Here is a 24,648-nt window from a genome sequence, read left to right on the forward strand (position 1 = left end):
GTTTCAAGTTTAATATAAGGTTGTTTTAAACATGTATAAAATAAAAGTGAAATCCATTACATAAAATGTTTTGTAAGACACTCTACTTTTTTAGTTTTTTTTCCAGGGGTTGACAAAAATCCCTAAAAAATGACAGTTCTAAACGTCAGTTAAATTCCCGCCGATTTTCTTCTAACCAATTTCTTGTTAACGGAAAAACAAATAAAAAATGTATAGCACTTTTGGTAATTATTACATTTTATTAACCGAATAAAAATCGAATGATGCAATGATTTTAGATATTAGCAGTAATGGTGGTTTTCTCAATGATGATGCTACGCAGGTCTCTTCTAGCAAAAAGAAAGAGGTAATTTGGACACTTGTAGCTCCTACTTACTAACATTAACACACATATTGCAGCAAGTAAGGCGTATTCAAAGCGTTGTCCCTTTACTAATATCTCATATCACTGATTGTACTGATGAAGAGTTTTCTTTACACGGGTTGCCAGTCCAAATTGTAAGTTTTTTGTCAACACAACTCAATTCTGATCAGAGCGTTTAAGGCGGACATCGTGGGGGTGTTAACGAATTTTGATGTCCAATCAACCAAAGCCACTTGTACCATTCAAGACCACAGTGGCGTCATCAAGGCGATTTTGTGGTTAGAAGCAGAAAATGTGAGTGCAATCTCTGTTTAAGTTTGTACTAAGCACTGTTTCCAGAATTCTGTAATTGCAATTCCGCCGGTAAAAGAAAATTGTTACGTGCGTGCTTTTGGCTCGATTCGTACCCAAGAAGGTGAAAAAATTTTAATGATTTTGAAAATAGTCCCGGTTGATGATTTAAACATACTGACAAATCACCGTTTGCAAATGATTCATGTCAAATTGTACGCCGAGAAATTGTCAGAAGGTGGAATACCGACCGGGGATGTACCCACGCATTCCGCGAACATCTCGTCGATGAGCTCCATCAATTTTGATGATATGAAGCCAGACACGCAGGATAATCCTCAAGGTCTTCGGCCGATTCAGTTGCAAATTATGCGCCTGTTGAGGCCTGTCAAGGACGCCAAAGGATTGAGTAAGACTCAGATTTTGAGTCATTTTAGTCCTGGACAGGCAAGGGAAGTGGAGTATGTTGGATTGTATTGGGTATTGCAGGGGGAAAAAAGAGAATTTTTATTTTTTAGGGCCGCTTTGAACTTTTTCTTAGATGAAGGACATGCCTATACTACTACTGATAACGAGCACTTCAAGGCAACAGACAGCTTCTAATGTGGTTAATTTAAAATTTTGTATTGAAGATATTTTTTGTTTGTTAAAATACACAATTTTTTGTACAATTGTAATAATAATGAAATAAAAAAAATTAAAAACAAAAAGAAAAATATTGTGATATTAAATTTTGTCCCACACGGTTTGGTGAATTTTTACTTGTTTTAATTCCAGCAGCATTGGGATTGGGTGCAGCTGGTTATGCAGGTACTAAATTAGAATTAGCGCAAATGGCTTTTGGAGACGCCAGAAAAAAGATTTAAAAAACAAAGACAAGCAATAAAATTGATAGGAAAAAAGGGTCAAGTAATGAAAAATATCTGAAATGATGAGAAATGAATTGAACTTTCGAGGTGTTTTTGCGGTGAAAGGTTGCAAAAAAAAATTTGGAAAAGATGGATCAGGTATTATTAATTTTCAGCCATCTAATTGTTGTGATTCATACTGGGTGTGTTATATAATAGTATATTAAAAAACAAGTTTCATAAGACCAGTCTTGAAGCACGAATTCAAGTTTAAAAAACGAGTGGCGTAGCCACGAGTTATCTTAAACAATGAGCGCTTCAAGGTCTTATGGAATAAGTTCTTTTATACTATTTTTTGTAATTTGCCCTTTTCAAGCCGTTTTAAACAAAAATGTTTACTTTAGTCGATTTAGGGATTTTTGTGGGGGTTGGTAATGTCTTAATTTTAAAAGTAAACATTTGATCTAGTCGCCGTTTGTTTAATTCAAATTCTGTCACAAAACACGAATATGGAAGATAATCAAGATAATCTTGCATGTACGCCCCTTGAAATACGTGAAATTGCTAAAAATACGGTCAAATTTTTCCTGTTCTTGACACATTTTCTAATTTACACTGACATGCATGACAAAATAATTCCGTACCAAACTTTACCAACCTACAAATTTTCGTAAAATGTTCCGTGAATTAATGGTTACAATGACATCGGAGATGATGACGTCGCGTTCGTTAATATGTCTATTAGAGAATCAAAATGGAGGCAAGTTACAAAAACATATATTTTATATTCTGACAGTTTTCGACTTTCACCACTTTGTTTTGGCATAATGGGAGGCTGGGAGGTCATGATTTATTTTTTAACGTTGGACACACTGTTTGATTTCCGTCACTAAGTGCTTGACATGCCTGACATTTTATGGCCGCGGCCATCTATCGCCTTGTGGTAGGGGCAAAGTTTCAAAGCCTGCCGTGATTGTTTCTTTTTATTTTCAACTTTTTTTACATTGCTAGAGAGCTTGATTATAAACTTTATTTTTATATTTAACTTTCTCTGCTGTCTTTACAGCTGTACAGTTGTGGCCGTTGAAAACTCAGACACTTTGACAACGCCAAACTTTTGGCTTTGTAAATGGTATTGAAAGTGACGTTTCTCAAAATGTCACTCAAACATTATCCACATTAATTTCTCTCGCAATGGCTCTTATACTCACACCGTCCCTCAATCAAACACATTTTTGCAAATCAGATAATTGCGGCATTTCAAAAGTTACGCGCGATTCTGACCTAATATGTCAAATACTGACACTGACTTTATAATCCTTGATGAAAATCCTGTTTACGCTAATCAAATTTTGGAATTTATACAGAGTGTTTAAATCTTTCCTGTCTGAGATTTCAACGGCCGCAACTGTACCACCTCTGGAGCCCTCTGTCGAATCGATTTTTGGGACCGCTGGAAAGAGCTGCTTTCTCGATGCACGTTGTCTCGAAGAAGAGCCGTACCTAATCTTTTTTTGTAGAGAGAGGGAGGAGTGAACGAAACGTCTCCGTTTAGAGCGTGATCGAAAGTGAACCGAACTTCCAAAGCCACACCCACACTGACGGGAAGATTCGGTTGGGTACGGTGAGGATAGGTACGGCCGGAAGGTGGTAGGTTCTGAGGGGTGAATACTAACCCAGCATTCGCCTTTTCTGTGCTCAATGCCATGAAACGATGGTGTGAGAAAACACCTGAAAAAAACCTACACCAAAGTCAGGCGGCACCGGGGTTAGAACCTGGGACGTCGAGAGTGCAAAGTGGCACGCTTATTACTTGGCCATGATGCTCCGTTGCCGAAATTCGGCCGGCGTCACCTATTTATACATAACGGAAGTTGGGGTGGGATCAAACACGAACGAAGCCCGCTCATTGGTCGGCCAATGACAGTGCAGACAGTACCGTGAACAAAAACGGGACGCGAACTGCGCCCGATGACACTGCTTAAAATGGTATTTATCATTTATCCCTTTGGGAAACATAAATATGGAGATATTAATCAGTTTATTCATTTATTGATAATTTCGTCATCTATTATTTCCTTGTGGTCACACTTTAAATATATTGGTTGTTGTCATTTTCTGCAGTCCATAAATAAGTACCGTAAGTATGTTTCAAGAAATTTTCTGGTCAAATAGGTCATGAAAAATAAAAGCCAAAAAAAGTCCAATTTACACAAGAACGAGTTGAATACAAGGTTTTTTTGTTCGACGACCCCCTTAAAGGCTCCAAATCGCTTAAAATCTTTAAAATTAACTTGACGTTTCGTTTTGACAAGTTGTCACATTTATCAAAATCCGTTCACATAGGAGAAAATTCTCAAATTCTGACAGTGTCGAACAAAAAAAATGTTTCTGTGACTGTCAAAAATATTGTGATTGTTTATTACTTTAAATTAATTAAAATATGTTGAAGATATGTTGTTTTAATTCTTGTAGAGTTTGTTTTGATAAGGTCCAGGTGTGTTAAAACTCTTCCAGCGTATGCAACCCGTCACACTCAAAATATCGATTAGTTTCAATTGTCCATACAATCTCCCCGACCCGATCCTCTCCCATTCCCAGCGATAACCCTCTTCAGTCGCGTGTGCCATGGCGAAGGACAAGCTCGCCGCCCTCTTAGCCGCCCAAGACTCAGACTCCGATCCCGACGATGCCCCGTTCGTCGTCTCCGAGGTGGCCCCGATGGACGCCTTCTTCGTCGAGATGCAAACCGTGCACGAGACCATCGCCCGCCTCGAAGCCTGCGTCGAACAAGTAAAAGAGATCCACGATGCCATCCTGTGCGCCCCGCAGACCGACCCCAAAACGACGCACCAACTGGAGGACCTCACCGCCGAGATCAAAGACGCCGCCACTCGCCTGCGTCTCAAGCTGAACACCATCGGGCCGGAAGACGGCGAGGACGAAACGTCGGCCAGAATCCGGATGACCCAGCAGGTGACGCTGACCAAGCGGCTGGTGGACGTGATGACGGAGTTCAACCGCGCGCAAGTGGACTACGGGGAGAGCTGCAAAGCAAGGCTGCAGCGCCAACTGGAAATCGCCGGCAAGCAAACCACCGACGAGGAGCTGGAGGAGATACTCCAAAAGGAGAACTTCTCGGTTTTCGTGGGGGACATCGTGACGGAGACGAGCCAGGAGAGGCAAAGAGTCCAGGAGATTGAGGCCAGGCATGCGGATCTCGTCAAACTGGAAAGGTCCATCCAGGAGCTGCACGGCATGTTCGTCGATATGGCCATGCTGGTGGAGGGCCAAGGGGAGCTTCTGGACAGTATAGAGTACCACGTGGGCTTGACGCAGGACCTCGTGGAGGAAGCCCAAGCGGACTTGAGGAAGGCCAAAGTGTGGAAAGAAGCTGCGAAGAAGAAACAAATTATGATCTTACTGTGCCTTGTCCTAGCTGCCATTATCGGGATCCTTGTTTTGTTGGCAGTGTTCTTGCCTTAAAAGTGTCTACATTTATAATACAGAGTGTTTTACCTGTCTGTCACCCGAACCTGCCATTTCGTCTCTGTAATAACTCGAAAATAATGTGAATGTTTGTTGTATACTCGTATTTGCTACGTGCATATATTTTTTCGAAATATATTCCTGCTAGAGACTTGCAAACAACATTATTGCCAACTTTGTAAAAATTTGTGATCAACGGTGCCAATCATTGCTTAGGTAAATATTTTTTGACTATTTAAAAGTTTTTAAAACGATAAAATATGGCGTAGTACCGAATTGTTCACAGGTGAGTCAGTATTTCTTCAGAAATGTTTTCGTCAAAGAAATATAGTTATTCGTAGTAATTTTGTTATTATTATTTTGTCAAAACAACAATTAAAAACCACATTATCACTTGTCACACTCAATCGTTGATAAGATAAGCAAACAGCGAAGAGTGACAATTACATGATAAAATGCAGGGGTGCAGATATGAGAAAAGCTTTCGACTAAATAGCGTTCACAATTCTGAGAAAACGGGAATTGGGTGTTACGGCTGAAATATTAAATGACAATGGAATTAAAATAACAGAATAAAAAGAATTGTTTATTTTAATTTGACAAAAGTTTTACAAGTTCCAAAGGATAAAAATGTAATTAATTATAGCTAAAAACCAAAAGATATTGTCTTGTGTAGAATTTTTTCAACATTTCTGGACAAAGAAAATTATAGAAAACATAATTAAAAAATATAAATGTGTAAACGAATGATCTACAAGATAAATTTGGTTTCGCAACAGTCGCATGTGAAAAACATAACCTATAAATTTATTTCTATCAAGAAAATGACTAAAGAAGATTATTACAATCACACACCTTTTTTAGTTTAATAAACATTAAATAATGTCAGACAAAATTTAATACGCTGAAACAATAAGTCATACATTTCCATTTTTAATGCAAAAATGTCCCGGCGCCTAAACCATTTTTTTTTAACAAAATTTAGCGATGCGGTTTTTTCCATTTGGTTCGTCACAATTAAATCAACAAAACATAGCGTTTGGAACTGATTTAGCTTGAATAATAGTTGAATAATTATTATCAAAAGAAATACCCTGGCGCCTCCACCATTTTGACCCAACTAGGTACCGAAGGAGGAAAGATCTTTGGAACTAACGTTTGTTTGTCGGTGCCGTAAATGCTGAACTGATTACGACGAGACTCCCATTGCAGGATAGTTCATATATCCTGGAACCAGGTGTAACAGGATATATGCTAGAACGTGACGTTATCTTATCAGTAGTAGCGTCGAATGAGGAGATATATCTTCTCCCTCATTCAGCTGCAAGTTAATAAAAATAATAATAAAAAGCGTAAATTTCTCCGGAGCTACAAATTAGGTGTTTATGTCAGAACCCGATAATGTATAACTTTATTGGACGTGTTGATTTAATGGAGGAGCGAGTTTGCGAGCGTGTTCAATAAAGAGGACAACTCCAATAAAGTGCATTATGTATGTGTAATACGCATAGTTTTATGTTTCACTCCTGTGGGGAAATATTTTCTTTTGATTCACTTTATTTTATTCGACGATGTTTTTCAGTAAACACTGTTGTTCTCATTGTTACCAACGTTTGTAAAGAAAAACTTGAGATTCTTGTAAAAAATTGTTATTGCTGGAAATAGAAGACGTGGACGAAATAATAGAAATGGTATTGACCGTAAAAGAAATCTTTTTGCCTCGTTATATCGTTCTTCTCGTTCGATTTCTCGCAATCAAATCTTTTACTACAGCTTTTAGATCTGACTTAACCAACAACCTTTTGACACTTCCATCATTTTTACAAAATGACATTTTGAAAGTTAATAATGAAGATAGCGGTATTTGTTTTTTACAAAAATACTGATCATTTTTAATAGAGAAATGTCCTGGCACCTCCACCATTTTTATTTGAAAGAATCAATGCTTGCTGTTAATTTAAATTCGTTCGCATCAACAATTGAATCCCAGGAGATGATTCGACACTTAAAATGTCAAAATGGCAAAATCGTCAGAAACGTTTTTTTACATGATTTTGATCATAGTTCTGGCGGTGACCGCGATTTTACTCCCCATCATAATCATCCAAATGGGGCGAGGGTCGCCCCATTTTATTTATTACGCGTAAGTAGTAATCTGCTTAAGAAATTTTCACCAAAAGCCACAACAGCCCTGTGGATCCCGACGACGAAGACTCGACACGCTCTCCTGACGATGACCGCAAAGCTCCCGTTCAGGACGACTTAAAAGAGTACCCTGACAAGTACTATCTCCCTGAAGAGGTAACACGATAAAAATTTAAACACCGAAATTGACTCGAACTTTTCCAAGCTCTCTGAATACTTCGACAACTTTACCAAAACTCGCAGTTTGCTGTTTTCGATGCAGAAAATCGGCGAGACTAAACCTGCAGAAAACGTAATCAACGAGGTAGTCATGAAGAAGAAAAGACAGCGCCTACCCATGGTGCTAATAGTTTCTGGGTTGTTGGCCAACGACTGGGGCAGCGTTTTGACATCGATAGCGATAATGAACAAGTTTTTCTCCGACGTGGAAAAGACCGATCGGCTGTTGACAGATTTCAGTTTTCACTTTTTACCGCTGTTGAATCCCGACGGATACAACTATTCGATGGCTTTAGTATTGCACAAATCGAATTATTTAACTTGTAACTACAGTACAAATTCCAGCCAATCAACGCGAACTGGCTGAACAATTACGAGGGTACTGCGAACGGAAAGCCCAGCGGGAAAAACATATTGTACAGTTTTAGCGTAAGCAGCTTCGCACTCTCAAAATCAAATCTAGATTGTGCTTCTAGGAGGAAGGACAGAGTCCACAAGAAGCGAAAATATTCAAAGATTACTTTGTGAAATATGAAGACAGGATTAAAGCTGCGTTTTTCCTGTTCACTCCCCAAATCCCTGAATTCAGAGATGTACAAAACTGATGATTTATGAACAAATCTGACTGATTCTTTTGTAGAATTATTTTATCATTCCTCAAGCTTTCATGGGTAATGGTTCAGCTAAACAACTATTTTTTGATGAGCTGCTGTCTTCTATTGAAAGTGAAAAAACTGGCGTGTTTAAATACAAAGTCGATCTAGGTTAGATTGACATTTTTATGGCGATTTCTGAGCTTGTTCATTTCAGATGAAAAGATTAATGGTCGAATAGATCAGTGGGTACTGAAAATGACACAGCCTGACCCCGTCTTGGTGGTCAACTTTCTGTCAAATTACAGAATAAGGGCCCCTGAAGTTCTCCCGCCTAAAATGAAGGTTTCCGCGGGACATAAAAATTAAAAACGTCAAGTTAATCAAGATTTTATTTTAGCAAAAAGGTGACGGCATCCACTTCATCATAACCAGACTCTTGGGCATGTTGAAGGCGATTGCTGATAAAATCCCTGGAAATGATGTAAAAGCTGAATAAAAGATCAACATAACCTCACATTATCGCTGTTTTTGTTGTTTTGAAGTTCCATGGTTCGAATTTGGTGACTTTCGTTTTATCGATCTGTCATTTTATTTTGAGGTTAACAGACTTTGACCGAGGGGCGAAATTATGTGTGTAATCGCAAAAAATGCTTGAACTACGCGATTTTCTGGATGATGAGAGTGATAGAACAAGCTTTTCAATATTTGTGGCGATCTTGTATCTCAAACTTTTGTACATACTGGGAATGACTTTTTACATCATGTCCAGGTCAAACGAAATACTGTCTTAGTTTCGCTATGTTCTACATTAAAAACGTAAGAGTAGGATTGCTCGAATCGCAGAGTGCTGGAGTTGACTGTTGTAGCCTTCTGAACTGAACAAGCCTTGGATTTTATCCACACCAGGTGATGATAAGCCCGTTTCCATCCCACTTGAAGTCACAAAGCATCTAAAAAACTACCATGTAATGGCAGTCGAATTTCTCTACCACAACTATCGCAAAGGGGTGAGGGTGAATAGCGGCTACCAAATTCCATTTTAATAGCGTCATTCTAGATGAAAGGATCAATTTTGAATCAGGAGCCGGGCATGAATTTTCCTTTGCAAATTTCAGCCTTTTTTAGCGCTGTGGTCGGGGGCGCCGCTGTGGTTCTAGTGATTTGCAGCCGACAGTCCATGCGCTTCTGGCACTACCACCTCTCAAATCACTCCAAATTCCATGTAGTACAGCTAACCACGAAAAGTGAGGTTATGTCGAGTTAAAAAATTGTCGCTGTTACACTCGATTTTAGATTCTAAAGACGACTACAAAGGTAACAACAAAAGACTGGCTTTGCTAATACCAATCGACTGTTTAAATTTGTGCGAAGACGTCCTTGATCTCGATTTTTTTTCCGTCGTCATTGACGATTTCGATCAAATTGCCATAAAACGTGTTGTGAAGAAACTAGAGGGAAAATTTAACGTGGGCCTCACACATCGGAGTTTTTATGTATGTCGTTTAGGGGCGTTTCCATTAGAATGATTTTGTTTTTGTAGATGAATCCGAATCAAAAATTGCGTTGGAACATGTTGAATTGGGCCAATCCGGGGTGCGTGGGCAAACTCGGCGAGTTTTACGAGTGAGTCGGGGGTCGCGTTCTCTGCATCATTCTTATCCGTCTCTTGTAGAATAGACAACCGGAACGCGCAGCTCTTTGTGGACAACTATCGCTACTGGTGGTTCCGGCTGACTTGGCGGTTCTGCGAGTCATTCAAGCGCCCCACGGACGAGGAGACTGAAAGTTACGAGCAAACCGTCGCAGCATGGGCTTCCGCTAACGCGTTGACTTTTGCGCCGGAGACGGAGCAGAAATCGAGGAAACGCAAGTATGTCGATAAATTAATGTTGGTCAGAGAAACCGAAACCAGTGATAATTCTTCTCGTGAAGACGCGGTAGTCAACGAAGTGCCAATCGATAAATACGTTAAACTACCGAGCATGGACGAGAGCCCCATCGTCACTTCCATTATAAAAAATTTCGAGATTTCTCCCGACCCGATTCCGACTCGCACTTCGTTGCCGTACACGCAGACCCAGCCGAATTGCTCCAAGTACGAAGAAGAGAGCGTCTTGTTCTCGTTCATCGAGGACGGGGAGAGGCCGAGCACTTCGAAGAGCGAATCGGAAAAATTCATCTTGAATCTGTTCGAAAAGGGAGACAATGATGAAGCGAAATCGTCTGATATCAAAGAAATTTTAAAAAAGGCTGATGCTGTTTTGCAAAATTGAGTAATTGGCATTCCTTTGCTGTCGACTCGAATTAAGACTGCTCAAAAAATGCGCATTTAGTTGTTTTTATTACAGGAATTTTATATTGTCGCTTTTAATTATTGTATCGTTTAATTAGGTAATAAATTCATCGAGCCAAAGTAGGCGGGTTTCAATTTGCATGTCAACTTCCAACCAATCAAATCACTCCATTAGAAGGCTTTCATTTTCTTGTAACTGTAATTAAAAAACTATTATATATTTAAAACTTATTGCATAAGTGAAGAATTACGCTTGACTAATAACTATTTGTGTTTACTACTACAAGATTATTTATTATTATATAAATACTTGTATTTGTAAATTTGACATTTGACAGCTCTCACTTCTCCAATTATTTTCAATGTTTATTATTTTTAAAAGTGTTAATTAAGGTGTTCTGAGCTAGTTGGAGAAGCAAAAGAGCCAGGTAATAAACAATTTGTGCCAACAAAGATATTGAGAAACATAAAAATTTACAATTAAGAAAAAATTCACCCTCCCAATAAATGGTTGGACATTTCATTGAAACAATCCGGGACGCACAGCTGCTGTTGCGATTATTTCTTTTTGTACTATTCAAAGAATAAAGAAGTGTGGTCGAATTTAATAAAAAAAACACTCTCCTTTTCTTGTATTATATAAATTGCAAAAGAAAACGCAAAAAAATGTGATAGTGAAAGTGATTCTAGTAGCAGTTCGAGCAATTGAGATTGTACCGAGGGTCAGGATTGTCATCATCGAGGTCGACGCCGTGGAGACGCTCCCCGCGTTCTTCTCGTCCAAGAAGGTCGCACCGTGATCATCGTGGGGGCTATCATAATCCCACTCGTGACAATGAACAAGGGAGCTACACTTGACCGTCATGGCGGCAAACAGAACGAGAAGCGTCATCAACGGTAGCGAATTTTTAAATAACTGCTTGGATAGAAATAAAGACTTTATTCTCTTTTTATGTTTGTATCGCCCCAATCGAGCAAACCCTGAAAAATAATCTACTTTTTTTCACTGCTTTGTTGTTCAAGATAAATTATAATTATATGTAATATGTGAGCAATATAATTTGGCGTTGAAGAGTCGATTGTGAACGCACCACTCGTGTGTCTGCACTTCTGCAGAGTAAAAACACAAACCATGAAAACGCTTTTCCTGTGTTTGAAAATGCTCCACTATTTGCTGTTCTGTCTCACGAGAAAACGTTGTATAACGGTCTAGACTTTTTCTCTCGGCAAGATACTCTTATTTTTACCACTGAGTGATATCTTTTCGTTTGGCAATCGCACTCGTTCAACACAAGAAGACAAGAACCACAGAATACAAGAACTTAGATTAGCGCCATCTTACAACGTGATACATAACCGTCATGAACGATTCCACCTAGCATAGTAGAAACTGGTAGAAAGTAGATGTTTAAACTTTAAATATCCCCCCCAGAATTTTTATAAACTCAATATTGTTTGTTGTTTTTTGTGAAAATTCCATTGGGAGTTTTATTTTATGTTAGAAACGTATGTACTGTTACCCTATTCTTATTTATTTATATTTTAGAATAATTTTCGAGGTCAAGGTATAACTTGCACAGGTGATCTACTTTCACAAAAATGCAATTTTTAATTGATTACAATTTTCAGGAGTAATATTTAAGAATGGCCGCAGTTGAATCAGAATTGCATACTTTATATAACACTTTGAATAAGTACAAGATGTTAATTGCCGCAAATTTGGACAAAATTGACGAAAGCGTGAGTCGATTTAATATAACCTCACTTTTACTCGATTTAAATTTTTCAGATATTACAAGCTGTGAATAACTATGAAAATACCTTCACAAATAATTCACCCAAAAAAAAGTACAATATGTCAATGGAAGTGGTGGGAGTGTTGCAGCATTACCTGAAAATGCTGTACACAAGTGAGAACTTGGTGAAAGAACTTCGATTCAAATTCGCCCAACAAGAACGACGTTGTTACCCAGAAAGAGACGAGAATCGAATTTTAAATCAATTTCCAACGTCGCCTTTTAATCAAACTGGGGGTTGTTTGTCACATTCGAGTGTTTACAATTGCAAGTCTGAAGTAGACTTGGGAGAGGCGTCCCAACACCCTCTGGAAGAAGTAGATTCAGATTTGAATGTAGAGTCAGAAATAGAAACACTTGTAGGCGCAGATGAGCAGGTTCCATTTGAAAAAAGTGGAAGAGACGAGAATCGCGTAAATCAGATTGCAACGTCGTCTTTTAATAAAACTGGGGATTTTTTGTCACATTTAAGCGAGTCTGAAGTAGACTTGAGAAAGGTGGCCCAACAGCCTCTAGAACAAGTAGATCTAGATTTGAATGTAGAGTCAGAAACGGAAACGCTTGTAGGCGCAGATGAGCAGGTTCCATTTGAAGAAAATGGCAGAGACGAGTATCGAATAAATCAGTTTGCAACGTCGCCTCTTAATAAAACTGGGAATTTTTTGTCACATTCAAGCGAGTCTGAAGTAGACTTGGGAAAGGTGGCCAAACAGCCTCTAGAAAAAGTAGTAGATCCAGATTTGAATGTAGAGTCAGAAATGGAAACAACTGTAGGTGGAGATGAGCAGGTTTCATTTGAAGAAACTGATTCAGAACAAAGCGACGTATCTAGTCTGCAAATGACTGATCAAACAGAAATTGTGGATTCACATTTGCAAACAAGTGATGACGCACCTGAAAGAAATAATCGCGAGGACGGCTCTCTAATGGCAAGCACTGCTGAAGAAGTGCCGCCTAAAAGTGTTGAAGAGGGAGTGGCAGAGTGGCTCAGGAAGAATGAAAGCTTGGAATACACTGCCCAGAGGAAACTGGAACAGATGACGGTCTACAATAGGAGACACGAGGCCGAGAAGAAATACGAGAATAAGGGTTTATGTAAGGATTTTAAGTGGACGACGGTTCCCGTGTTGGAGAACGTGCCGAATCTGCAGACGGAAAAGGACAAGAAAACCAAAGCAAAACACGTCCATTATGGTAGTTTTTTTTCTATTTTGTTATCATAAAGAGCATTTTGTGAAACTGAAAGTAGTGTCACAAAGGAACTTTTTGTGAAACTGTTTTTGTTTTTTTTATACGAATTACGTTGGTATTGTTATAGCACGCTGCCCGGCGTCCGGTATCTCTAGCGAACTCCTGTTAACAATGAAAACATTTGAGATAAATTTCACAGAAATGCCACCATTACTCATGTTTTTGTTTTTATCAAATTAATGCGACCAAAGTAGAAAAAATAGTATATTGCACTCGTTTTGTAAGACGCACTGTGCCACTCGTTCTGTTGGAGCACTCCTCACTGCGTTCGTCGTGCCCCAACCAACTCGTGTCACAATCAAGCGTCTTATAAAACTCGTATAATATACTGCTTTTTAGATTTCACTGTAATTTTGTTTGTCATAGATATTGTAGAAGATACACTGTTCGTTAAGCAGCTCTGTACTGTCATCCATGTCGAGTCGCCATCAGAATTCTACGTCCGCATTAATCAGCCACTGTTTGAGAAGTAAGTCATTTCGACGTTTTATTCGTTTTCCGATGAAAAAAGACGTTGGTTTTTGTCAAATGATATAAGACCGGTCAAAACTTTGTAACAAAAAAGCCTAAAGCAAATTTAGAATGACTGCTACTAATGATATGCAAAATGCATAAAATACCCATTTTGAACAATCGTTAGCGTTGTTGATGATATGTGTTGAGTGAGAAATAAATGCGGACCGCGGACTAAACACTTCACCTTTCAGACTGGAAATCCACATAAATCAGGATTTGAACAACAAGGCGAAGTTGAACAAGTATAAATCGAAGAAACAAACGCAAGCACTTTTAGGTAAATTCTGTTTTTGTTATTTGCCCAAGAGGGCAAAATGGTTCCGAGTTGAGGTTAAGGACTGGACGGTGAGTTTTTTCCGAATCAACAACTCCCTTTCGCTACAGTTGTAAGTTGTAGACTGAAGACCCTGACAGCGTCTTGGTCCAGTTGATCGACTACGGCGAAAAGGTGCATTGCAAATACCAAAATCTGAGGGGAATGACCGATTTCTACTCAAAATTTCCGCGAATGGCGCTCAAGTGTCGCTTTTGCGGAATTTATTCTCTCTACCCCGAGTGGTCCAGGGAGTCGATCAACACTTTGGTCGAATTGAGCGAGATGAAACAGATGTCGAAGTTCGTGGCGATCTACGTGGATAAAGAGGGGTAAAAGAAGTGGAAAGTGAAACTGATTAAGCGTCTAAATCAATTGTAGGGACACGTTCGCGGTGGATTTGATGAAGAAAGAGGCGGAGAAGACTCTGGCTCAGATTTTGGTCGAGAGAGGGTTGGCTTGCGAGGAGGAGGTTTCCTCCGTTTTGGACGATTTGGACGAGTGCGACAACATTAACGAGATCATCACGGGATACGACGCCAGAGATGAAGCGAGGATTTGTCCTTTTACGGATAGGTCGGGGAGGTGCTTCAAGGGGGCGGGGTGTAAGCTGGAACATGGGAAGTTGTCCAGAGACGGGATCACCACCGACAAAGTCCTAACGCTGAACCAGGCGCTAACGACAATAGCTTTGCCTCTGCCTGAAGAATGGTTCAACCTGTTGATCACCGGGTACATCTCTACTTGTCATTTTTACGTCCAGATCATTAAAAATCGCAGCTCTTCAAGTGTCTTCGGTGAGTGGTCCCGACCCATGACTTAATCCACTGAACGAAGTGTTTCAGATGACGAGTTTCAAAACTTGCGAGACATGATGAAGTCAAATAATTTGGTGCAAACGTACGAAACATTCAAAGTGTATCCAGGAGTCAGTGAAATTGTTTTGGTCAAAGAAGGGTTGGAGTGGCATCGGGGTAGTTGCGTGGGGTACACGGACGACGACAACATCGAGGTCTTCCTAGTGGATTACGGTTACAGAAAGAGGACAAAACTGAAAAATCTTAGACAAATGAAGGAGGATTATCTATATTTGCCATTTCAAGTTGGTAGCGCGTATGGACTTGAGATTTTTTATTTGTCTTTGTTATTGTTCCAGGCCGTGGAATGCATTTTAAGCGGGTGTCAAGAGAAGAGCGACGTTAGCAGAGAGGTATCGCTTCAATTTTTCACTGAATGTATGCATTTGCAGACTTTTACAGCGTACGTGATGTAAGTAGAGTAAATAGTGATGCAGGGAGGGTGATAATATGGGAACGGTTTGTTGCAGAGAGTCGGGGGAACCCCTGAAGTTGGTACTCTGGGACGTAAACAACATAAACATGGACCACGTTCTGAAAAATTACGGTTTAGGCCAGGACCGCAACGTCGACGTTTTCCCCTCCAAAGCCTGTATTTTAAGTTGTGACTAGGATAATTTTTACACAGGAATAAATTTTATTAATTTGATTGCACATTGTCATTTTTTGTTGTTGTTGAAAATGTCGGTAAGTCAGATTCCGTTCTGTTCATTGCGACCACAGACAATGAAACTATAGTTTAGTTGTTTGTGATTGCGACATGTCTACAGGTGAGTTTTCCACAACTTGCGGATGCATCGTCTTTTGGTTATTTAACACGAATACCTCTTCGCTTTGCATAATGATTAATTAATTAATGACCCAGCTCCCAGTTTGTGAAATTGGAGCGTTGCAGATGGCGCCTCTTGTCTCAGTTTTGACAGCCTCATGGTGGCGTGAATGTAGCCACAAATCAGCTGCAACTGTCAAACAAACAGATGTATTGTGATAAATTACCCCCCGAGAACCGTCAATTTTGAGCCCCCTTGTCGCAGCGCAGTGCCTCAGTTTCGTCGTTTGCATGTGCCCGAGACGTCCCCGTTTCCTTGTGAGCAGCATCGTGGGGCGCAATGACAATTCCTACTTCCAGAATCCGTCAAGTGTCATAGTGAAAATTCCGTCGGGAAGCTCAACGAAAATTGTGAATTCGCCGCGTAAATAGTGTTAGAATAGAAGTTTCTTAAGGTATTTCAAGGTTAAAGGTGGTTATTCGCGTCTAACGGGGGTCTGGTGTTACAGTATTTGATGGTAAAGTCAGCATAGGCAATGCAAGAGTGCTTCTTGAAAATCCTCGCGAGGTTTCGTTTGGGCCCTTCCAATGGGCAATTGCTTGGCGTGCTTCAAGGAGCCCAACACTACGGCCCTGGACAACTCGCCCAATTGCCGTAAAGAAGGTTGGTGTGTGAGAGAGTGTCAGGTGGTAGTAAAGTGGTCGAAGGAGAAAATGAGCTGGGCATTTTTGCTTGTTTGTTGACATTTGAGCAAAATCTAGCCGCAACGCCGATTAGATCCAGCTGTTTATTTTCTTTTTTGGTGGAACCATTTTTTATCACGTGCTGATAAATGTTTCATGCTTTTTTTAGCACTCTGACTAGTTTATTTACATTAAGTTAGCAAACATTATCACAACGTTCTGACTTTTTCATTTTTCTATTCATTTTCCCTAACATTTTATGTGACCTTAAAATCTTCTGCCTCCCAAGTAATTGTCCTAGAAAGTCATAGTTTTTTTTTCAATGTTTGTTCACAACTACACCATTGTTTGGCCTAAAGTTTATACTGGCATTTATTACAAGTCTGCTGCTGTAATAAAATTCATTATTGCTTGGACGTTTGCTCAACCTGTGCTGAACATCTGGTTTGTTAAACTTGGTCTCTGGAAACGAGCACAGTTAACTGTAAAAATAATGAATTTTTTGCGAATAATGACTGCTAATAAGCTTTTTCACATAATGAACCATCATGAATTTTTAAAGTTATATCTTTTAAGTACATTAAACATTAATTGCCTTAAAACTTTATTATCTTCATTATTTACTCGAGCGTTTTTATGATTCCGTTAATACAAAGCTTACAGTTTTTTTTTATCTCGTTGAGTTTCCTTCATTCTTCTTTAATACCGTTAAGAAGAAAAATAAGATCGACCGAACTCATCTGTTGTCAAATATGGAGGTCTGCATACTTAACAGTTGGTAACATCTACGCTGTTATTTTGTCCGCAGTGTCGCCAACTTGAATTCGTCTTTTTAATTGAGATGCTTTTAGTGAATGGATAAAATTGCAGCGAATTCCGATTATAAATATTTAAAAGATTCATATTTTATTATAAAGTATTTATTTAAATATATTTTTTCCTAAACCTCGAAGTTATCCAATTAAACTTATTGAAAGATTTGGCACACATTTCGTTACCGGCTTATGGAGATTATTTGTTTCGCCGATGCCGATAAGTGAAGAACAAAAAACAAATGCAAGAAAACTTTCACTTGTTTTTTGCTAACTTATGCAACTGCTGCGTCCGTTGGTGTGACGTGACCGATAATGATAAGGATGGAGGAGAAAAAAGAGAATCATGTGGAAGATATTATATAACTGAAAAAAAAAAAATTTAATAAGAAATATTTTAAACTGAGACTAATGAATCGCCAATAGCTAAGGTAATGACAAAATATCTCCTGAAATTAGTGTAGTAATCCGTAAAAATTCTCACGAAATAATCAGAGTAATCACTAATCAATAATGAAGACGCCGCTGAAATTCCAGTGTTCCTCTGTTATTGCGAATTGTGGCAGCATTTCCTACCTGTCCTTCCGTTGTACCAAGTCCTTCATGAACCCCACAAGAAGAAGTCGCACGGAAATTCTCTGGGGTTGAGGAGCACTCCCGCACGCTTCACCATACACTACACAATATCGATGTATTCACTATTCGAAAATAAACGCACCATTTTCACAAAATTTTAGCTCAAATCACAGAATCAACACGTAAACACCTGCCTTGTGGAGTGGTATAAAACTAACTGAAAATTTCATCCGTTTATGTCTACCACGGCCGCAGAACAAAAAAACTTTATTCTAAAAACACAATGTTTTGCACTGATTTTACAAAAACTACTGGTATTATGTCACGCTCACTGTTATTCGGTCAGATAACTCGAAAATAGACAGCTTGTTAATTTATTGGGAGGTAAAATACTGAAATGAAAATTATATTTCGGAAAAATCTGTTCCCCTAATCGTTAAATGCAAGATTAGTCATTACTCTTTCTAGTGTTACTTCTTACAAGACTCTTTGTTTTCTATTCATTATTGTGTCTTTCATTCTATTTTTTCCTTTATTTATTTTTTTCTGGAATATCACCCGTGTAAGTTTTCTGTTCATTACTATTTTGAGTAGTGTAACAGTAAAATAATGTTTGTTATTTTTAGATTTTATCACATCTTTTAAATTTCGCAATTGCTGTAGGTCGTTTTTTACATTTCCAGGTTAATTTGGTCCAAAAATTTTAAAAAACAAACAGAATTGAATCGTTACAATTGGGAAATTTACATAAACAAAAATCTGCCAATTTGATGCGGAAACGCGATTTACTTAAAGTTGAAAAAGCAAAAGCAAATTGTGTGGTTGGGAACTAGCACTTTGCTACACGGGTTTTTCTTTTTTCCACTCATTTGCTTAATTAACTCGGGCTACGCCCTCGTTAATCAAATTGCAAATTCATGAAAAAAAGTATGACTTTCATAACTAGTACAAATAACTAAAGCAATTGCGATTTATTTTTGTATTTTTCCCTATGTTTGCATTATTTAACGTTCTCGCGATAACATTTTATGACATTTTTTTGTAATTCATTATTGTTTATTACAGTTAACACCATGTGGTTCTCGATTATTTAAAACGTTATTTTCCACCTTACGTCACGTTACCTACATTATTTCATTTTTTCGTAATTTTCGTATTGATTTTTTAAACAATGCGTCATTAGCAACAACATGTTGCTATGCCAAATCGGGCCAAAAAAGAGAGCAATCCTTGAACCTAATACCTTGCGGTGATTTTTCTGATTGGCATAAAGTTGTTCTCTTCGATGTTGACATTGACAAAATGTTTGCCAAACGATGTATTTTGCACAAAATTTCTCGATCCCAATCAATGTGTCCTATTCAAGAACAATTTCTCCATCAAATTACTAAATAAAATTCTCTTGTTTTTTTTTTGCCAAATTAAATCGTAGCTCGCCTACGGCTCGTGTTGGAATTTGCGCCTGTATGAAAGTTATTACAAAACCCATTTTGAGTGCGGTAATAGAAATTCGCGCTTTGAATCAAACTAGTGCATTTACTTCTTCAAGATTGACATTCCTGATCTTGGCATGACGAAAATGAAATGTCAAAGTAAACGCCAAAACAAAACGAATTTTAATTTCAGTTGTTTCCGTGGAATGTACAATTATTGCAAATATTAATCGTTACATTTGGCGTGTCTTGGACAGTTACACTAATCCTAAAATGCATTCACATTGTTTTGGCATAATGGGAGGCCATGGAAATTTTGCATTCAATTTGGTAGTAAAGTTTGATTAGGTTATGTTTTTCTAAGTTTGAGGTTATAAATAGCGTCAATGTCTAGTGCATTGTTGTCAGTTTTACTAGTTTGCAATAGGAGAATACTCAGACATCGCCGGAAATTTCGCAACAAGTTATGTTCATTTTGATAGGTCCGCATGTTAGGAATTTTAGTGAAATCAGTGTGTCCAACATAAAAAAAAATAAATCATGGCCTCCCATTATGCAACGTCAATTTTAATTTGTCAATAAGAATTGAAATTTAAATCTTTCAAACAATATGACATTTGTTGCCAACTACGACAAAATTCCCTAAATTTGAAAATTGTTAATTTTCACTTAAAAATGAGCAAGTGTGCCAAAAATAATAGACTAGTGCGGATGAGAAGATTTTTTTTGGGTTTGATTTTTTTGCAATCTGTATTAAAAACAGAATTGTTATGAAAAAAGTGAGAGAAGAAGTACTGTGTTTGCAGAAATGCCCGAAGCCCAGCTGTATCCGGCTCCGAGTCACGTGCCAGCTTCTTCGGCCCCCTCCGAGACGATTCTGAGCAACGGCAACCACCTAACGGCTCTCCCCGAGGCCACGATCACGCGCTTCTACCCCCGGAAAGCCCATTCGAAGTCCGCTCCGGCGATGGGACTCACCGACAGCAAGCCCTCCGACGTCAAACTCAACGCCCTCTTCGACCAATACAAGGACACCGCCGAGGACACCATCCTCGCCGAGGGCATCGAGCAGCTGTGCCGCGACCTGCAAGTCTCCCCCGACGACTTCCGCATCCTGGTCCTGGCGTGGAAACTCAACGCCGAACAGATGTGCCGCTTCACCAGGCCGGAGTTCGTGACGGGCCTGAAGGGCATCCGCGCCGACTCCGTCAAGGCCATCCAGAGCCGCCTCCCCGAGATCGTCGCCGAGGTCGACCAGGACGTCGAGCTGTTCAAGGACCTGTACAGGTTCACCTTCCGGTTCGGACTGGACTCGGCGGCGGGCCAGCGCATCCTGCCCACCGACATGGCGGTGGTGCTGTGGCGGCTGGTCTTCACGATAAGGGAGCCGCCGATCCTGGGGCGGTGGCTCGCCTTCCTCGAGTGTCACCAGTCGGTGCGCGGCATCCCCAGGGACACGTGGAACATGTTCCTCAACTTCTCGGAGGCGGTCGGCGACGATCTCAGCTGTTACGACGACAACGAGGCGTGGCCGAGTCTGTTCGATGATTTCGTCGAGTACGAGAACGACCAGGCCAACCAGAACATTTCCAAAGAGAAGGACTGCGAGGGGCTGATCATCATCGAACAGAACGATTGATGGTGGTTCGGGGTTCTTGTAAATAAAACTGCCTGCACATTTTATAAACGGGTGGGGCGCCGGCTCCATCGTTCGTGATATTTCTGCGGTGGTGAGGTGCAACAAGAGGACTTTCTCAAACGAAACAACATATTTGTCCCTTTTTTCCCCCATGATGAGTCGCTAATTGCTTTGGATGTGTTGTCTGATGTTTTTTACAATGTTACGGAAGTGATAACTGGGCAGGAAATGTGCCTACATTTTTTACTTAAGTAAATTCGTTTTCCTCGATTCTTCGTCCATTATTTTAGTTGGGAAAAATTATTTTTTTATCGCGTCACGACTCAGGACCAGGCCGCTAACATGATTTCCTTCAGAACGCAAGGTTTCGCTGTGTTCAGTATTAAATTCGATCACTTCACGCAAAAGTTGTTTGAGCTGTCGGTTTTTCCTTTGTGATATCTATTTTTTTTAATCTTTGGAACTACTTCGTGCAAGACTGAAAGGTCATATTAGGTGCTTCGATCATTTTTATTTCTTTCTTGATTTATCCGTTATTTTAATACTTCTTTTAAAGCATTATTTTATCAACATATTTATTTAGATTTTTTAATTGTAGATATTACTGTATATTTGAATGTTTTGTGAATAAACCATATGATTATTTAATTTCCCCCTCCTCGTTTTTCGTTATATTTTGATTTGGCTTAGGCAACCTGCCAAACACCGCACGACTCACCCACGTGGGTGTCTCCGCCGGGCGGGGCGTTCTAACTCTCGATTGGCCAAAACCCGCAGCATCGAGATTCAAAACAAGAACAAACCTGCACGTCACGTCCCACCAAAACAAAGACCGGCGAAACGCTGATACCGCACGACTCCCTCCACGCTTTTTATCAGATTGGTGCGCGTCCTTGACCCTGCCCTCCGCCGACAAGGTTGCCACTTGTTGATCCCCGAATTAATTACGCAAAATGGAAAGCAACAAAGCGGTCGTGGTGAGGAAATTCGGCAGCTACGACGCGCTCAAAGTGAGTTGAACAATGCGTTTTCCCCCCCTGAGACTTCCGTTTCAGGTGGAACAATTCCGGCTGCCCCCCTTGGGGGACAAGGTCGAGGTGAAAGTGGAGTATGGGGGAGTGAATTTCGCCGATTTGTACACGCGACAAGGGTTGATGCACAACAAAGAGCTGCCTTTTGTTTTGGGGATGGAGTGTGTGGGCACCGTCAGCGCGATAGGCGAGGCGCGGACCGACCTCAAGGTGCGACCCACCCCCGACGCCGCCCCCACTATACAATGTATTTCAGGTGGGGCAGCGCGTGATTTGCTACGACTATCACTGCGGCATGTACAGGGAGGCTGTCAGGGTGAGTCCCGACAAGTGCTACCCCTTGCCAGATCACATCAGTACGGAAGAGGGCGCTGGAGTCTTTGTCAACTACTTGACCGCCTACTTTTCGCTGATCGAGCTCGGGAATTTGAAAAAGGACGAAACCGTGTTGATATTGTCCTGCGGGGGTAAAAACCTCGACTAAACTGGAGCAACTGTTAAAATGAGTGTTGCAGGAGGAGTAGGCTGGGCGGCGACTCAACTCGCCAAAAACATACAGGGTGTCACTGTCGTCGGTACCACCGGTGCCGAGAAACACGCCGAAGTCCAAAGTAACGGAGTCGACGTCACCCTCACTCTGGACGACAGCTTCGAGGGTGAAGTCGTGAAGGCGTGTCCCAATGGATTCGACGTCATCCTCACCAACCACGCCGGAGCAATTTATAACTTCTTGCAAACCAGGTTAAAACCGCTGGGGCGCGTCGTTTTGATAGGAGCGAACAATATGATCCAAAATGACCACAAGCTGTCGTTGTTTACGTTTTTTAAAAGCTGGATGGCGACCAAAAATGTCCGTTTGATCGATTTGATCGTGAACAACAGGGTGGTGACGGGGTTGCATTTGGGGACTCTGATCGAGAAAGACTGTCAGAAGGTTCGACACGCGTTGGAGAAGATCTTCAAGATGTTTGAGGAAGGGAAGTTGAAAGTGAAAATACACTCGGTGCATCCGATGGAGAATGTTGTGGAGGCGTCCAGGCTGTTGGCCGAGCGCAAAAACGTCGGGAAAGTACTGATTTGTATGAAATGATCCAAATAAACGTGTTTTATTTCTCAAATTTGTGTTGTTCGTGAATGTGGGTGGCGAGCTGTGCCACGTGGGTCGGTGTCACTTGTCGCATTATCTCATTGGTTGTTTGTCCAAAACTACAACGTTTCTTCTGTTTTACCACAGAATAAGGACAATCGCGTCGATTTTTTTACAAAACATCCTGTAATGTTTTTGTTTTTTCCAAATGTCGACGGTGGCGATGTGAGTGATTGATTGTGGCAACTAGAACCCCAGGGGGATGGTCGAGCGAGTGTTCTTTGAATTTCTTGTGGTGGGTGTTTTGAATTTGGCGCCAGAGTGGCGCTGCAGTCGCTTCCACGGGTACCGTTCGTTTTTCTTCGCGCATGTCACTTACGTTTCTTTTGGAATCATTTGCCATCTTGGACACATGTGAGTAGCTTATTTTTGTGTAAATTCCCCCGTAAAATTGTATGAATTTTGCACCCTCGTCCCTGTCGGCTGAATTTCCGGTCGACTGTTGTTGCCCCGTCAATTCCCATCAGCCTCGACTTTTGACTTTTGTAGTTTTGACAGTGTGCACGATTTAGGTGTATGTTCGCGCCATGTTGCCTCGCAGCCCCACAAAGATCGCAGGAAAGGGGCGAAAGTACGCGCCGCGCGCCCCTCGGGGTGTCTGCGGTGCGGCGGGCGCGGCGCGCACCCGGCTTGTTTGGGGTTCCGGGGCGGCGCGGGGGGCCCCGCGTGGACGCTCCTTTGAGGTTATTGTTGTTGTTTGCAGCTTGCACGGTTCGACACAAGACACACCATGGCTGACATCGATGACACCCACTTTGAGACTGGTGATTCTGGCGCTTCGGCCACCTATCCCATGCAATGCTCGGCCCTGCGCAAGAACGGCTTCGTCATGCTCAAATCTCGACCTTGCAAGATTGTTGAAATGTCAACTTCCAAAACTGGCAAACACGGACACGCCAAAGTACATTTGGTAGGCATCGATATTTTCACAGGTGAGTCGGGTGGGTCGGCGTGTCAGGGTGCTGACCGGGTTGTGGCGCAGGCAAAAAATACGAAGACATATGCCCATCCACACACAACATGGACGTTCCGCACGTTAAGCGCGAGGACTATCAACTGACTGACATCTCTGATGACGGCTATTTGTCTCTCATGTCGGACAACGGAGATTTGCGCGAGGACCTCAAAGTTCCCGAAGGCGACGTCGGCACACAGCTGCGCGCCGAATACGACGCCGGCAAGGACATCCTATGTACAGTGCTCAAATCTTGCGGCGAGGAGGTAAGTCGGCTCACCTGACCGCGACGTCTCTCATCGACCCGTTTCAGGTGGTTATTGCTGTGAAAACAAACACTGCGCTTGATAAATAATCCCGGTCACGTGACGTGGGGGCCGTAGCCTGTTTTCACCAAGTCCAGAGGCCTCCACTGCCGCTAAGCTATATATTATCGTATTGGACCAGTTATATCAACAGCTTACCTACACCAGGTGGACTCGCAGGTCGTCAATGTGGTGTTTACATTTTACATCTCTTTGTACTTTTGTTGGCGAAATTCTAATGCAAAAGCTACAATATTATGTTCAATAAAATTTAATTTAATTTTAAATGTAAATTTTCCTTCAAGTTCCACAAGGTCGA

The 24,648-nt window shown here is 40.8% G+C and overlaps 7 protein-coding genes and 1 long non-coding RNA gene across 9 annotated transcripts; 7 read left to right on the forward strand and 1 right to left on the reverse strand.

Annotated features, from left to right (window-relative positions):
* The first annotated feature begins 94 nt into the window (after nucleotides 1-94).
* LOC138138514 (syntaxin-1A-like) lies at nucleotides 95-5,200 on the forward strand. Its single transcript, XM_069058492.1, has 7 exons — nucleotides 95-224; nucleotides 279-346; nucleotides 400-498; nucleotides 545-658; nucleotides 704-1,116; nucleotides 1,174-1,250; nucleotides 4,115-5,200. Exons 1-7 carry the CDS (start codon nucleotides 209-211, stop codon nucleotides 4,987-4,989), a joined length of 1,662 nt encoding a protein of 553 aa, XP_068914593.1. The 5' UTR covers nucleotides 95-208; the 3' UTR covers nucleotides 4,990-5,200.
* Nucleotides 5,201-6,967: 1,767 nt separating this feature from the next.
* On the forward strand, nucleotides 6,968-8,466 carry LOC138138428 (uncharacterized). Its single transcript, XM_069058358.1, has 8 exons — nucleotides 6,968-7,135; nucleotides 7,182-7,293; nucleotides 7,343-7,651; nucleotides 7,702-7,785; nucleotides 7,833-7,949; nucleotides 7,997-8,120; nucleotides 8,167-8,294; nucleotides 8,350-8,466. The coding sequence occupies exons 1-8, from the start codon at nucleotides 7,011-7,013 to the stop codon at nucleotides 8,446-8,448; spliced, it is 1,098 nt and encodes a 365-aa protein (XP_068914459.1). The 5' UTR covers nucleotides 6,968-7,010; the 3' UTR covers nucleotides 8,449-8,466.
* An 83-nt stretch (nucleotides 8,467-8,549) lies between these two features.
* Nucleotides 8,550-10,365, forward strand: LOC138138425 (uncharacterized). Its single transcript, XM_069058350.1, has 6 exons — nucleotides 8,550-8,768; nucleotides 8,819-8,959; nucleotides 9,010-9,196; nucleotides 9,246-9,445; nucleotides 9,493-9,575; nucleotides 9,625-10,365. The coding sequence occupies exons 1-6, from the start codon at nucleotides 8,751-8,753 to the stop codon at nucleotides 10,223-10,225; spliced, it is 1,230 nt and encodes a 409-aa protein (XP_068914451.1). The 5' UTR covers nucleotides 8,550-8,750; the 3' UTR covers nucleotides 10,226-10,365.
* On the reverse strand, nucleotides 9,969-10,745 carry LOC138138438 (uncharacterized). The gene is made up of 2 exons (XR_011162030.1): nucleotides 10,497-10,745; nucleotides 9,969-10,441 (listed from the first exon to the last, which is right to left on the reverse strand). It is a non-coding gene; the product is annotated as an uncharacterized lncRNA (long non-coding RNA).
* Nucleotides 10,746-11,605: 860 nt separating this feature from the next.
* On the forward strand, nucleotides 11,606-15,632 carry LOC138138417 (uncharacterized). 2 transcript variants are annotated; one of them, XM_069058342.1, is made up of 10 exons: nucleotides 11,606-11,751; nucleotides 11,875-11,985; nucleotides 12,035-13,235; nucleotides 13,659-13,761; nucleotides 14,000-14,153; nucleotides 14,206-14,453; nucleotides 14,503-14,918; nucleotides 14,967-15,223; nucleotides 15,278-15,390; nucleotides 15,449-15,632. In XM_069058342.1, exons 2-10 carry the CDS (start codon nucleotides 11,890-11,892, stop codon nucleotides 15,588-15,590), a joined length of 2,730 nt encoding a protein of 909 aa, XP_068914443.1. In that variant the 5' UTR covers nucleotides 11,606-11,751; nucleotides 11,875-11,889; the 3' UTR covers nucleotides 15,591-15,632. The 2 variants fall into 2 exon arrangements, with proteins under 2 accessions (XP_068914443.1, XP_068914442.1); XM_069058341.1 differs by having other exon boundaries at nucleotides 11,623-11,825.
* Nucleotides 15,633-15,893: 261 nt separating this feature from the next.
* SCCRO3 (defective in cullin neddylation 1 domain containing SCCRO3) lies at nucleotides 15,894-21,539 on the forward strand. Its single transcript, XM_069058360.1, has 3 exons — nucleotides 15,894-16,202; nucleotides 16,257-16,411; nucleotides 20,059-21,539. Exons 2-3 carry the CDS (start codon nucleotides 16,336-16,338, stop codon nucleotides 20,889-20,891), a joined length of 909 nt encoding a protein of 302 aa, XP_068914461.1. The 5' UTR covers nucleotides 15,894-16,202; nucleotides 16,257-16,335; the 3' UTR covers nucleotides 20,892-21,539.
* A 137-nt stretch (nucleotides 21,540-21,676) lies between these two features.
* Nucleotides 21,677-23,040, forward strand: LOC138138429 (synaptic vesicle membrane protein VAT-1 homolog). Its single transcript, XM_069058359.1, has 4 exons — nucleotides 21,677-21,901; nucleotides 21,947-22,132; nucleotides 22,179-22,389; nucleotides 22,438-23,040. The coding sequence occupies exons 1-4, from the start codon at nucleotides 21,845-21,847 to the stop codon at nucleotides 23,010-23,012; spliced, it is 1,029 nt and encodes a 342-aa protein (XP_068914460.1). The 5' UTR covers nucleotides 21,677-21,844; the 3' UTR covers nucleotides 23,013-23,040.
* A 223-nt stretch (nucleotides 23,041-23,263) lies between these two features.
* Nucleotides 23,264-24,616, forward strand: eEF5 (eukaryotic translation elongation factor 5). The gene is made up of 4 exons (XM_069058373.1): nucleotides 23,264-23,423; nucleotides 23,773-24,001; nucleotides 24,052-24,290; nucleotides 24,338-24,616. The coding sequence occupies exons 2-4, from the start codon at nucleotides 23,800-23,802 to the stop codon at nucleotides 24,377-24,379; spliced, it is 483 nt and encodes a 160-aa protein (XP_068914474.1). The 5' UTR covers nucleotides 23,264-23,423; nucleotides 23,773-23,799; the 3' UTR covers nucleotides 24,380-24,616.
* The last annotated feature ends 32 nt before the right edge of the window (nucleotides 24,617-24,648 follow it).

The sequence above is a fragment of the Tenebrio molitor genome, chromosome 9, assembly GCF_963966145.1.
Source record: "Tenebrio molitor chromosome 9, icTenMoli1.1, whole genome shotgun sequence".
NCBI classification, from domain to species: Eukaryota; Metazoa; Arthropoda; class Insecta; order Coleoptera; family Tenebrionidae; genus Tenebrio; species Tenebrio molitor.

Excerpts from the sequence above, each read along its gene's own strand:
- LOC138138428 (XM_069058358.1), top strand. The coding sequence starts at position 7,011 with ATGGCAAAATCGTCAGAAACGTTTTTTTACATGATTTTGATCATAGTT. Across the intron at positions 8,121-8,166 it reads TAAATACAAAGTCGATCTAG|ATGAAAAGATTAATGGTCGA; the intron begins GTTAGATTGACA and ends TGTTCATTTCAG. Across the intron at positions 8,295-8,349 it reads TTCTCCCGCCTAAAATGAAG|CAAAAAGGTGACGGCATCCA; the intron begins GTTTCCGCGGGA and ends ATTTTATTTTAG.
- SCCRO3 (XM_069058360.1), top strand. The coding sequence starts at position 16,336 with ATGGGCAATTGCTTGGCGTGCTTCAAGGAGCCCAACACTACGGCCCTG. Across the intron at positions 16,412-20,058 it reads GCCCAATTGCCGTAAAGAAG|AAATGCCCGAAGCCCAGCTG; the intron begins GTTGGTGTGTGA and ends CTGTGTTTGCAG.
- eEF5 (XM_069058373.1), top strand. The coding sequence starts at position 23,800 with ATGGCTGACATCGATGACACCCACTTTGAGACTGGTGATTCTGGCGCT. Across the intron at positions 24,002-24,051 it reads AGGCATCGATATTTTCACAG|GCAAAAAATACGAAGACATA; the intron begins GTGAGTCGGGTG and ends GTTGTGGCGCAG. Across the intron at positions 24,291-24,337 it reads TCAAATCTTGCGGCGAGGAG|GTGGTTATTGCTGTGAAAAC; the intron begins GTAAGTCGGCTC and ends GACCCGTTTCAG.
- LOC138138514 (XM_069058492.1), top strand. Across the intron at positions 1,117-1,173 it reads GGACAGGCAAGGGAAGTGGA|GGCCGCTTTGAACTTTTTCT; the intron begins GTATGTTGGATT and ends TTTATTTTTTAG. Across the intron at positions 1,251-4,114 it reads GCACTTCAAGGCAACAGACA|CTTCAGTCGCGTGTGCCATG; the intron begins GCTTCTAATGTG and ends AGCGATAACCCT.
- LOC138138425 (XM_069058350.1), top strand. Across the intron at positions 9,446-9,492 it reads TCACACATCGGAGTTTTTAT|ATGAATCCGAATCAAAAATT; the intron begins GTATGTCGTTTA and ends TTGTTTTTGTAG. Across the intron at positions 9,576-9,624 it reads AAACTCGGCGAGTTTTACGA|AATAGACAACCGGAACGCGC; the intron begins GTGAGTCGGGGG and ends CGTCTCTTGTAG.
- LOC138138429 (XM_069058359.1), top strand. The coding sequence starts at position 21,845 with ATGGAAAGCAACAAAGCGGTCGTGGTGAGGAAATTCGGCAGCTACGAC. Across the intron at positions 21,902-21,946 it reads GCAGCTACGACGCGCTCAAA|GTGGAACAATTCCGGCTGCC; the intron begins GTGAGTTGAACA and ends CTTCCGTTTCAG. Across the intron at positions 22,390-22,437 it reads GTTGATATTGTCCTGCGGGG|GAGGAGTAGGCTGGGCGGCG; the intron begins GTAAAAACCTCG and ends TGAGTGTTGCAG.
- LOC138138417 (XM_069058342.1), top strand. The coding sequence starts at position 11,890 with ATGGCCGCAGTTGAATCAGAATTGCATACTTTATATAACACTTTGAAT. Across the intron at positions 14,919-14,966 it reads CAGCTCTTCAAGTGTCTTCG|ATGACGAGTTTCAAAACTTG; the intron begins GTGAGTGGTCCC and ends GAAGTGTTTCAG. Across the intron at positions 15,224-15,277 it reads ATCTATATTTGCCATTTCAA|GCCGTGGAATGCATTTTAAG; the intron begins GTTGGTAGCGCG and ends TTATTGTTCCAG.